At 36.6% G+C, this 13,296-nt stretch overlaps 1 protein-coding gene across 3 annotated transcripts in view; it reads right to left on the bottom strand.

The window, feature by feature from the left end:
• Nucleotides 1-4,520: 4,520 nt before the first annotated feature.
• BTBD9 (BTB domain containing 9) overlaps nucleotides 4,521-13,296 on the bottom strand; it is a 130,292-nt gene continuing 121,516 nt past the window's right edge. Inside the window, exons 11-13 of one of the 3 annotated variants that reach the window (XM_075146799.1) lie at nucleotides 12,626-12,704; nucleotides 8,534-8,560; nucleotides 4,521-7,822 (exon numbers count right to left, since the gene is read on the bottom strand). In XM_075146799.1, coding sequence (XP_075002900.1) covers nucleotides 7,628-7,822; nucleotides 8,534-8,560; nucleotides 12,626-12,704 — 301 coding nt within the window. In that variant the 3' untranslated portion in view covers nucleotides 4,521-7,627. The remainder of the gene's footprint in view (nucleotides 7,823-8,533; nucleotides 8,561-12,625; nucleotides 12,705-13,296) is intronic. The other 2 variants (XM_075146798.1, XM_075146800.1) reach the window with 2 other exon arrangements.

Consider the following 13,296-nt stretch of genomic DNA (forward strand, 5'->3'; position numbering starts at 1 on the left):
CTTTTCCCATAAAAGCTACTAAAGCCTTGCTCCCTACATTCTCCTATTTTTTTTTTAGCGCTCACATTCAGATGAGTGATAGATTCCTTAACAGAACTCCCTAAATTAAAAAAAAAAAAAGGCCACGTAGAAACACATCTTTGCAAATAGTCACTTCAACTTAGGTAACACATACATTTTCTTAGCTATACATGCACAGATGCACACATGTAAGCCCATACCAGTCTTTCCCCCAAACTGCTCCTTGCAACTCCAGCTCTTGCTGTAAGTGATATGTTTCTAATCTAATCTAAGTCCTTTGTATTATTGCATAAAAACATTAACTCAAAGTATTTACCTCTCAAAATGAATAAGTGACATAATTCCTGAAATAGATCCAAATCATGCAACACCGATGCCCTTGTTATTAAAAATGGCATAAACAAACTTACAGAATGACTTAAACGGGATCCTGGCCTGCAGAAAGCAGAAGAAACCCGCCCTGTTCTCCAGCAATGAACCCTATGATTGTTTCAAAAGCTGTTTCTCAGTGCGACAAATCTCTATGAGAAATTCCTGTGAAGAATTCTACTGTCTTTTAGCAGCTGAAAATAACTAAAAAACCCAACAGACAGCTATAGAAGATGCAAAAAAAACCAATTCTGTGGCCTGACCATGCTTCAAAAGCACAATCTAAAATTTTTATGTAAAGACACAAACTTCTTAACATCTATTGTTAAACACATTTATTGGATTCTAGGTATTAAGCATAAATCACCTCGCGACTATAGCTCAGGAGTACAGAGACAACAGATAGAGGTGAAGTAGACCAAAAATGATACAAAGGAAATGAGTGATTTCTGGTAGGTGTGCAAGTTCCCGGCTTCCTCTCCAGAAAGAAGCTGCGATAACTACTATTCACTAGGATTACATGGCACATAGCTTTAGATGCACAAACCCTCACCTGAACAGTAATACTGCCCAACTTACTTGATATTTCAGGAGTCACCTGGTACTTCTTGGACACATAGCATTTGCTGTAAAAAACCATACAGGTCAGTTTTGTAAATTCCTCAGACTACTTAATATAGACTGAGGTTGTTGATGTATATCTGCCAGTTTTCAGGAGTCACTGGATAATTCTGAAAATCCTGAGAAACTGGGTTACCTTCTTTTAACCAAGGGATGAGTATCTGCACAAAGAGAATAGATGCACCAAGATGATAAATACAAAATACATGAGTAAAAGTTCAATGAGGAAAAGTACTTACATTGCACCAGCAGTGCAGCTCTCCTCCTCTACGATAGCCCAGGGCCTAAAGTAGCAGGAGGCACTGGAGAGGTGCGTTTACACCTGTGCAGGGTGAAGTCACCACTCATTCAGATTTTTAGCCAAAGTAATCTGAACTTGAATTCCTAGGACGTTTACGTAATGAATCAATTACAATTTTTTTCAGAACACTGAGTTGTATTGTTCTATTAGGCTGGAAAGAACGGGAAAAGAAGTAATTCTCTGGTGTCTGGTTGGGTGATAAGGTCTAATGCTTAAGGTATGCGGAGCCGATTCTTCACTTCCTTCCACCATTTGTATATATCCTAGTAATTAAACACGTACAGCATTATAAAACTGGGATGTAGCTGTACTGGCAGTCAGTCTACTAGTAAATGACAGACACCTGCAGTTTCCTTGTATTATACTACAGTTTTTAATTTGGGCTTTATCTAAGAAAAGTTGCAGGGTGATTTTAAAACTATTTTTCTAGTCAGCATCTTCAAAATCAAACAGAGACCCAGCTTCTGTCATGGAGTATGGGTGGGACTTCAACATTACCTCAGCCAAAGCTTTGCAGTGAAAGCTTACCAAGGGCCAATGAAAAGTCTGCAGGGTTTTTTTGAGCAGTTAACGAAAGTCGTATGAAGGCTCACTCTGTAAACACTGCAAGCCATGGCATACAAGGTAGCTATGAGGAATATAGGTGTGTTCTTTGGACTGCACCCGTCTTTGAGATGAGCGTTTAACTTGCTCTATTTTACACACCTCACTACAGCCGAATTGCCAATACTTAGCAACGGGGCAAAACCCAGCTTTGGACCTGCTCACCCATACCTTGTTTAGACATTTTGCACTTTTTAAGCAACCATAAAATAGAGTCAGCATCCTGCCATACGACAACGGAAGCATTTCACATCTGCAAAGAAGTTTTTTTTAGTTTTGCAGCTTTAAAACCTGTTCTAAATTCAAGCTAAATAATTAGCTACTAGCTCAATTTAACATATATATATATATATGATTATTTAGGTACTCCTAAAACTTGACCCAGGACTTTTATTTCTGTATCCTGAACAAAGCTTTGTGGAGCTTCTATATATATCTGAGTTAACTAGTGCAACTGACAACAACAACCATCAGTTCAGAGAAAATTAAGGATTCTAACCTAAATACACCATTAACTGAGAGATGGGGATGGGAACCAGGCCTCAAGCATCCTCTGGGATCTACGAATTGTAATAATTTCTGAAGCATGGTTTAGTCCTCTGGCAACTGATATAATGACATACAAGCCTAAACGTTTACTCTTAAATACATTAACTCTTACTGGCTCTGATTATTTGCTGACTACTCCAGCCACAACAACAAAATTACCCATGCATTCACTTGTCCATTTGACAGTATATTAACACCTGTCAAAATATAAGCCAATTAATACTTCCATAGAGAAACGCAACGTATAGCATGTCTACTTGCTGTGAAATCCAAGTTCTAATTCCTAATTGAGTGTCTCTGAGTGGGCATCACTGTATAATCAGAACTACTAACACACAACAATCAGACAAAAATGGCATTAACTTTGTGTTCTGATTTTTGCACTGACTCGAGATGTACAAAACATCACTGAATAATGAGTAGATGCTCGCATGCATTTGGTTGGAAAACTTAATTTACTTAGAGTGGAACAATTATAGACATCTTTTGCTTTCTTTCATGGAAACCAACTCTCATCAAGTCAGATACTAAACTGAAAATTCTCTAATTTAATGTTATCATCAGTAAAGATGAAGATGCATTAAATTCATTTGAATTTTTCAGCAATGCTGAGAAGCACTGAGCTCTTTCATGAGTTGTCATAATAAACACGAAAAACTGATTTTCATGGGGAGAAAAGAAAGAAATAGAGCTCTAAGGGAAGGCAACTGCAATGAAGAACAGTTCCTTCTCTAACAAAATTGGTGATTCCTCCTCTGTATTGTCTTTTACATTAGACTTGGATTAACTTCTCTCATTGTAATTCCATTTAACTTGCCATTTGAACTTGTTTTAGAGTTGATTGGCAATGGCTTGAAAACAGAGCTGCACAATTTTTGCTCACTTCAGAAATTAATTTTCCCAGATAAATCAGTTTTAAGGAGTTGATATTTGGCCGTACATTTCTGTGAACAAAAATCTTTTAAATGCACTTGGAATAAGTTAATTAAATAAAGAGACTTTAGAAAGAGCTTTGTTGAGCTCCATATGAGTTGAGCCTAAGTCTAAATTCAACCTATGGAAGAAAAACTGAGAAAATGAGGCCTGGGGAATTTAAAGATACTAAAGTACTAAATAGAAATAATGGCTCAATAGTGACAATATAGTTAGTTCCACTATGTAGAAATCTAACAACAGGCCTATTTTATAGTTTCTGAGAAAAAAGCAATGAATACCTGGTCAGTTCTGCTCTACACCTGTTGCAAATAAAATATGAGTAAGTGATAACACAGTTCTGAATAATTACAGTATTTCATCACTCTGATAAACCCTGATATTAAGACATAACATCACAACTTTCTTCCACTGAAAGGGGAACAAAAAAAAAAGGAGGAAAAAGGAGGAAAAAGGAGGAAAAAGGAGGAAAAAGGAGGAAAAAGGAGGAAAAAGGAGGAAAAAGGAGGAAAAAGGAGGAAAAAGGAGGAAAAAGGAGGAAAAAGGAGGAAAAAGGAGGAAAAAGGAGGAAAAAGGAGGAAAAAGGAGGAAAAAGGAGGAAAAAGGAGGAAAAAGGAGGAAAAAGGAGGAAAAAGGAGGAAAAAGGAGGAAAAAGGAGGAAAAAGGAGGAAAAAGGAGGAAAAAGGAGGAAAAAGGAGGAAAAAGGAGGAAAAAGGAGGAAAAAGGAGGAAAAAGGAGGAAAAAGGAGGAAAAAGGAGGAAAAAGGAGGAAAAAGGAGGAAAAAGGAGGAAAAAGGAGGAAAAAGGAGGAAAAAGGAGGAAAAAGGAGGAAAAAGGAGGAAAAAGGAGGAAAAAGGAGGAAAAAGGAGGAAAAAGGAGGAAAAAGGAGGAAAAAGGAGGAAAAAGGAGGAAAAAGGAGGAAAAAGGAGGAAAAAGGAGGAAAAAGGAGGAAAAAGGAGGAAAAAGGAGGAAAAAGGAGGAAAAAGGAGGAAAAAGGAGGAAAAAGGAGGAAAAAGGAGGAAAAAGGAGGAAAAAGGAGGAAAAAGGAGGAAAAAGGAGGAAAAAGGAGGAAAAAGGAGGAAAAAGGAGGAAAAAGGAGGAAAAAGGAGGAAAAAGGAGGAAAAAGGAGGAAAAAGGAGGAAAAAGGAGGAAAAAGGAGGAAAAAGGAGGAAAAAGGAGGAAAAAGGAGGAAAAAGGAGGAAAAAGGAGGAAAAAGGAGGAAAAAGGAAAAGATTTCAGAAGAATATACAAGGACTACATCTGAAATTGGGAGTCAATAAATACAGGCAATAATTAGAAAGAATGAGAACATTCACACCAAACCACAAATCAGTTCTATGTGGTATCTTGCTTTATCACTAGTAATATGTTGCTGACACAATGTTTAAGACAGAGACCTATACTTGGCAATACAGATATTAGGGGTGTTTGTTGGCAGGTAGTGCTAGAAGACCAAGCACAGTTCAGGTCCCCTAAACATTTCAACATTATTTCTTTGAGTAAAAAGGTAAAGGACTCCCACTAGAAAATGTGAAGTTGTGGCAGGGCTTGTTTTAAAAGCCTGGGAGCTCTGTGATCACATTGGACTCACCTCAACAACAGTTCTAAGAGTAACTCTAACAGAAGAAAATAAAGACTGTGAGAAAGGCCATGTGTGACTGAGAATCGGTCTAATACTAAAAATTTGTATTCACCTGTATGAAGGGACAATGCAAAGTTGGTTTTTGTTTTGATTGATTTTTGGGGGTGGGGAACTGGAGGGTCTATAGGACCTAATAGTTTTTGCTTTGGGAATCTCTCAGATCTGTTCATTCAGATTCTTGGCAGAGAGCGAATGTCATGGGAAATAAATAGACAGTTCTGTTCAACAGTGAGTCATGGGACAATATCAAAAAGATTTGCAGTAGGTTATAGTCTACAAGACTTATTTGTATCATAAAAATTAATTGTGCATATCAAAGATTACAAACTGAAAATCCTGTTCTTTCTCTGAGAGCCTAGACTCAGAACTGGCACAAACTCAGCTGGCACAAACTTTTTAAAAATTTTTTCTTAACCATTCTCTACAATGGTGACTACTAAAGACTAATGGCTAGGAAGTTATGCCCTTTGCTTATCCACAGTTTGAGAAAAGGAAACTTGTTTGATCAAATTGCAAAGAAATACCACCACTGGCACAGAAGGACTTACCTACCAAAGACAAGACATGCTCCATGCATCTCAGTAATTCCAGCATGGATTACAACCAGAATAGAAAAGTTTTCTGGTTTTACTTTTCAAAGGGGAAAAAAACCCAAAAATCCAACTTTCTGGACCTATACTTAAACAAGAGTTGTGTCCCCAGTAGCTGGTCTCAATTCTTTCATGCTCCAAAGGCTGTTAAGCCATAAGGTAATCAGCACCCCAGACTAGGTGCTGGCCGGCACGAGCAGTATCCTGCTTCAGAACTCCAGACCGTCTGAGGCAGCTGTGGTACATACTATTATAAGCTATATATAACGCAACAGGCATGCATCTTCACCGACAGACATTCACAAGTCAGAAGACAGCAGTAGGAAGGGAGGGGGCTGTATGCAAATGTCAGAATTCAACTGCAATTTGGCAATGAAAAATACTATAATATTATTGATAAAGCCTAATCAATTTTATTTGGAACAAGAAAAAGAAAGCTTTTCTCCTTCAAAGTTTCTACTGATTCATTGCTACCACTTGTTATATTTCTCCTGTTTTTAGCACAACCAGTATCCAGCAGGGAAATTCTTTCAAATTAAGTAGTGTGATAAATTAACATGCTATTTGTTATGTTGATATAACTCATTTTATCACTATGGTTATGCAAAGGAAAACTGTATTTATCCTACACTAGCTTTGTTTTCTTCTGACAAGCCTATTTGTCACCACAGGGAATTCCAAGTTCATAAAACCGGAGAGCTGACATTTCCAATATAATACACTTTGTGAGGAGTAACAACCCTCCTAATCAATTTTGCCAATTACATCAGCATTTGTCTTAATACAAAATCACTTTATCCCACAGTGAAAGACCAACGTGGAGCTCTTCCTAAAAGTCATGTAGATCTGGAGAGTAAGACTGCATCATCATCAGTGTGGAAACACTTAGAATAAGCAAAGTAGCAGGCAATGTAATCCAGACAGACATAGATGGATAACGAATTCTGTGATTGTAAAGTAAGAGCCAGATCTTTTACAATACAGTGTAAAAGCATCATATTTTATGAAGATTATGAGAGAAGTTTATGCACAACCTTTGAATTTTTAGCTCCCGACTGTAAAACATTTTTTTCTTGGGGGGGGGGGAAAAGTATTTGCAAATTCCTCTTTTTGTATTCTGAACAAATGCTTGTCAGCAACCAGATGCAGTTCCACTTTTCTAAACCAAACATTTTTGATGGTCTTTTGCAAGTTTTCTTAGAAATACAGGTAAAATTTAAGTAATCATCTTCAGGAGTGAAAAAGATGTTTTTCTTTCAAGACAGATGCTTGATTTAGGAATTTCCTTTTTGAGTGTGAGAAATGACAATTTTGTACTTTGAAAAGTCAGCTAAGGTCAAGATTAACATAGCATCCATTAATTAGTTTGTTGATATCATGAAGGCTTTTCTTGTCATCCCACTGATGAATGAGGGAATTTGCATCTCAGCAGGTAAACATGTTTGATACTTCCTTAATCTACTGCACAGCCAAAAATAAGAGACAAAGTGGAATAGAGTCAAAACAATTTAGAAAACAGGTTACTAGTTTCAAAGGAATATGAATGAAGAATAACTTCTAAAAATAACATATATTCTGGACTGATGTGTTCCACAAACATTTTCTTTGCTAATGGAAGCCTTCAGGGAACAAATACTTATTTCATATGCCTTCCATTCTGCTCGAGTCATTTTAGACTTCCACTGTAGCTTTGCCTTTTATTTCCTTCTGTTCTCCTTGCCTTGGTTAGATTAGAGAGGTAGGGTGTTAATGGGGTACTTGATGAAGATTGAAGACCTATTTTCTCCCCCCTCGGAGACCAGCCTGATTTGAACAAATTGAGAATGAAGCAGTCTCTTCATGTTCTTGGGAAAAGCCTTTTCCATTTCAGCATTTCCAGCTTTCAGACCTGGTCCCCTTTGTTCACAGAGAAAAAGCAAGAAAAGGTGCCAGCACAAGAAGGTTCTGAATAATTTCATATAACGTCAGCGGGGCTGCAAAAGCTCCCTTTCAATCTCCTTCACGGTTGGTGAGCATGTGAACGCGAGGTGGATCCAGGAGGGGAATGCAGGGAACTAGTGCTTGCAGCTCGAACAGGGCGAGAAACAAGCTGCTGTCCACCAGTCCCCACCTCTGCTGTTGCCACTTCCTTACTACTCTCATCCTTGTGGGTACTGTTTTGTGCTGGGCACTCAAAATGCACACAGTGAAACACCTGGAGAGAAGAAAAGATGAAGATAAGCAAAACAATTAAATGCTGGCAAAAGCATGATCAAAGTAAGATGAAGTCTATATGGATGTATGCAGGCCAGATCAGTGCCAAAGTACTTAGTCAAATTAGAATGTTTCACCAAGAGGTCAAAAACATCTGTCCATGGGCCATAACCATTATAAAGCGATACAAGTGGAGCACGAAAAGGCCTTCAAATTATACCAACCTTTACACTAAAAATCAGAAAAATAGTTCCAAAGCGGACAGAGTTATTTGTAAATGATTTTTTTCTTTGCCAAGTAGCATAAATATCTACTACATGCTATTGGATGACAACAACAATTATATTAATTGTCTTAAATGTATCTTGTGATCTAATTGCTTCCTCAAAAGACTGAATGTTCATACATGCTAGAAATTGTTCATACATGCTAGAAATGAAATTTAAATCATTACCAAGATGATTCTATTTCAAGATTGCCCTCTGCTGTAATAGCAATGGTAGCTCTACAGATACATCCCGGAGTATGTAGAAAGGCATTCAGAGTGTCCAAGGAGGCTGCTGCTTCATCAGCTGCAATGTTCCATTTCAAACAGTGATCATTTTCTGATGTTTCAAACAATACCTGGGACCACTGTATAGGTGACTGTATCTTAGAGTAAGAGGACCATCTGTTCAAGCATTTTTTCCAATTTATTTTCTACTTTACTTACTCTTACTTCTACTTGTTCTTGAAGTGCCTGGGAGGAGAAGGGGGAGGAACTCTTTAAAATTGTTACAAAACTTCTTTCCACATAATTTCTCATTGCTACGAATTGCACAGCTTTGCCACATACTAAACAAATAAATCTTTTCTTATATTGATTTAAAATTTGCTATTTTCTCATGCATTGTAGCTTTATAGCTAAAGCTTGATGAATATTAAAACCTGAATTTTAAAATTATTGTTTTAACTTAGTTTTGTATGCTTTTATGACATCTTCTATTATTCTTCTCGCAAGTAGATCATGTCTTTAAAGCTCTTCTCACAAACAAAGGTAATCTCTAACTGCCCTTTCCCAGACCCTTTCAAGTTAATGTGGGCAAAATCAAATACCATAAACAAGACATGGGTATACTATATATTCATACAAAACTACAAAATATTATATTTTCTATCCTTTCTTCAATACAACCGAAAATCCTATTATTCTTTTTGACCATCCCTGCTCAAGTGCACATTGCAGACGTCTGCTCAATGACATGTCTGCAATAGCCCCTGGGTCTTTTCTGAGGAGGTAGCTAGTTAATTCAAATTCTGATAGCATACATGAAACGAGTAAAAAAATATTCACAGTCACCGTTTTTTATGCCCGTTATATTTTCTTGTGCCTCTCAGTGTAAGAATTCTTGCAGTTTTTTATACAGATAGATAGCGATGCATGTTGATATTTCTACATATACACACATGCTCACGTAAAGATGTATCGCTATGCCTTTATATATACAGATGACAAATCTACACCTGTACCCACACATACACACACATGCACAAAATGGTTTTTCTCTGCATTTCTTCTGGTGAGGTTTTTTTTAAAGCCGAACTAATTTCTACAGTGGCATGAATTCTCTCCATCTGTTACAGTTCTTGAGAAGCCAATTTTTGCATTCAGCTACACTTCTTGAGAAGCCCCTTTTATACTCATTCTGCTCCTATGTTTTTAAAGTAACAGCTATTGTTATTTTTCCAGCTGCACTTACCAGCATCAGGATTTGCAGAAAAGAACATTATCTCATCAGTGCATCTCTATAAGATGCTGTTTTCCTTGAAAGGCAGCACAGTCTAATGAATGGGATGGAGGTCTCCAAGTCAGAAGATCCCATATTTCTACTGTATCCCACACCGATAGTGTTTCTCTTTACATAGTGATGCATACTTTTTTAAATATAGCATGGGTACCACTGAAATTTAGCTAATACTAGTTTATAAAGTCTGAAGTACCCGATTCTTAAATTGTAACTTTCATTTTTACTGATTCTTTCATACTAAATTCTTAATGCTCAACTCAGCACCTGGCACATTAACAAGCCTGTGAATTTACAACACAATTTCCAGTTACTCTGCCACTTCAACATACAGAGAATAGAGCTTGTGAAAGAAGCAGAGGACAGAGAAGTACAATTGAGCTCATCTGCTTCATCCAATATCAGAATTACGTATTTCAGAACAGCATTACTAAAACAAACAATCCTGCATGTGTTTGTCTCAAAAGGCAGAGATGACAGTTCAGCATCATCCTCTGATCAACAGCATGTTATACTTCTCATGGATATTTTAAGAAAGGTTCGACATACAAAGCAGGAAGGCCAAGTACATACACACTGCAGTAATTTATAAGATAAAGCTCTCATATTAGCAACTAGGTGTCCTTTCCAGGTCAGTAGTACTGAAGAGGGATAATAAGATGAAACTTACACAGTCACAGTATCAGGTGACCTGTCTGACAAATAAATGATGACAAGGACTAAGGAAAAATAATCCTTTTCTTTATAAAAGTAGGATGACTGGAAGCTCAAGAAAACAAAAAATTACACTTCTATCATGTTCTAACATACCAAAAAGTATTCAAATGCCAAGTCAAAAAAATCTGTGAACATCATGTCTTTCAAAACTTGGAAAACATGGCAAAGGAAAAGATGAGTTTAAAAACCGAAATTATTCACAAAATGGAGAAATTTTATGGGATTTTTTGCAATTACAAAAATCAACTCTTCCCTTTGGAAAGTATAGCTTGTGCTTCAAAATTCAAAGGTATGTGTTGGTAGAACAAGTAGGGAGTATTTTTGTACCCATCGCAGTAAAACTCCTTGATGAGAATATGCTGCCATTAGCATCTTTTGTTTAAAATGAGAATGGTTTGACATAAAATACAACCAGCTGTGGGCAAATAATTCTGGAAACTGCTTGTGTTCTTACTGAAGAGATTACCAAGACTATAGACTCCAGAACAAACCAAGACTTTGGTTATACTGTTATTATTTAAATTGGAAGTATGAAAAATATCTTGCTGCCTTCTTTGGAAAATGAAAATTTATGACAAAATGTTACAGACCATCTGTTTAATATATATCAAAAAATGTAATTTAGTAATAAGTGCATGCTGATAATGTTCCTCTGCAAGCTTTAGGAAAAATAATTAAAAAAAAAATTTAAAAAATTAGTGTTGGGTACAGATTTTAAAGACAAAAGAGGAAAAGACTTAGAACAGCAGCATGTGTTTATGGTTCCACTGAGCCACTACATGAATAGCTGTAACCTCAATTTGCACATACTGATCTTCACTATAGTTATGCAGTGCTCCATATAAATAACTACACAGGATATTAAATTCCTTGGAAATAGTAACCAATTTGAAATTAGAATCATGTTTAAAAGCCCATTACTCTTCAGGGCATAAAGCCACCTTTAAGCTGGAGGTAAAAGTTGGAGGTAATGTTTCTTGTAGGCTGATTTTCTAAGTTTACGCAATGCACTTCATTCTTTTTTAATAAAGAGATGAGAACTTACAGAGACTAGCATGAGAGCAAACAAGACTATCTATATGGATCAGGAATGGAAGAGGCCTTTTTCATGCATGTACAACAACCCTGGAGGCAGCTTCTGACCCTGTATTTCTAAAAACTCACTGATTAAGACTGAACTGTACACCGCAAGAGACAGTGCTTAGAAAAAAAAATAAAAATTTGTATTCCCAGTTCAGTTAATTGGTCAGCTTCTTTCCAACTGTCTGCCGAGAACTGGTGTTGACATCTGGTGATGCATGTGTTTGCAATACTTGCTCTAAAATTGGACATAAATAAACAATGCTATTTGACAATTCTTCCAATGCTTAAGAACCAACAACCTCATATGTGAAATATAATCAGAAATCCTGACTCCTAGAGTTGACAAACTCTAATTACTACAAATGTCATAGTGCTATCCAAAGTTCATTGTAAAGCGTGAAAGTTCATTGTTTTGTGGTGAACTACATGTGTGGGATGTAGACATGCATGCGTACAGAGAAGCAGCAGCTTTTGGTGCCTCTTATAATCTCGTCATATAAGGTCCTTATCTCACAAAGACTTACATAGTTGTTTCACTGAATTCAACTCTAAAATCTGAACTTCATCTGAGACAATACACAACAATTACGAAAGACAGAAGCACCAGTAAACAAAAAGAGGATGATATTGCACTTGGTTGGTTAGGGCAAAATACATTTTTTCTGTATAAAATGAATTGAAAAAAATCTCTTGGTTTGGCCACTATTGGTTAACTGATTTACCAGGAATGAAAATTAATTATAAGAGAATCTTATGCAAGTAAGATTTTCTTACGAAGAATGAGATTTTTATTATGTTTTATTCATTAAGAAGATAATATAAAGGTGATAAAACCAAGTAATGAGAGACTACACACCTTCCTCTAGTGCACTAAAATGGTATTTTCATCATTCATCAAAATAAGGATTAATTTAAAACCAAACCCAATAAGGAATGTTTGATGGCACTGTGGAAAGGTCAAAACCAGAAACGCTTTACTATACTTTGCCTGTAAAACCCCCCAAATATCCCCCAGACTGCAACAGCCCTTCAACTCTGTAGGGAACACAGTAAGACAGTTCACAAATACTCAAGTAAGAAAAGCATTCATTCTTATTTTGCCAGAGCAAAACAATGAAGCAAGTACATTTTAGAAGGCATTATCAATTTCATTGCAAGATATGAAAAACTGTACCGTTGTAGATTCATGAAGAATATAGGTTTTCTTAAAAGTGCCTTACCTCATTAGCTGTGTTGTGAGTTCCAACTATTCTGATAAAAGATGCAGGCTGTTTATCAAAAGTGATTGTTTGCCAGGATCTACAAAAAAAATCCAGAATGAGATACAAATATTAAACATGGTCACAAGAGCTTGCAGTAACATATACAGAGAATCCCTTCAAGTGACAGTACGTACTATTATCACTTAATGGGACAAACAGAGAAACACTTTTCACCACCTGAATTTCCAGCATTCCTTGTTCATTTTTATTTTTAAGTGCCTTGGCTTTGCTTATGTGTTTTCATACATACCTTACACTACTATGATTTGTAGGCAGAAATAATACTCATACTATTGCTGAAAGTTAAGAAAATAGTAGAAGAAAAAAAAACGGAATCAAAGTCTAAAATCCTTGACTAATATTGACTGTATTAGATAAACAAAAGATCAGATAAACAAAAGTAAATGCATCCATCTGTTAACTACTCATGAGAAATCATCAGAGCTTGGTTAAGGAAAATTACAGCCTCATCCTGACACAGAGGCAGTGGGGAGAACAGACCACCCTCCCCAGAGCTAGAGTGTAACTTTTTAGGCTAGACTGAGAACACTAGAGGTAGATTGGGACGACTATAATCTTCCTTCCTCATTCATACTCGTGTGATCTGGGTGAGGTACAACACCTCAAGT

The sequence above is a fragment of the Calonectris borealis genome, chromosome 3, assembly GCF_964195595.1.
Source record: "Calonectris borealis chromosome 3, bCalBor7.hap1.2, whole genome shotgun sequence".
NCBI lineage: Eukaryota > Metazoa > Chordata > Aves > Procellariiformes > Procellariidae > Calonectris > Calonectris borealis.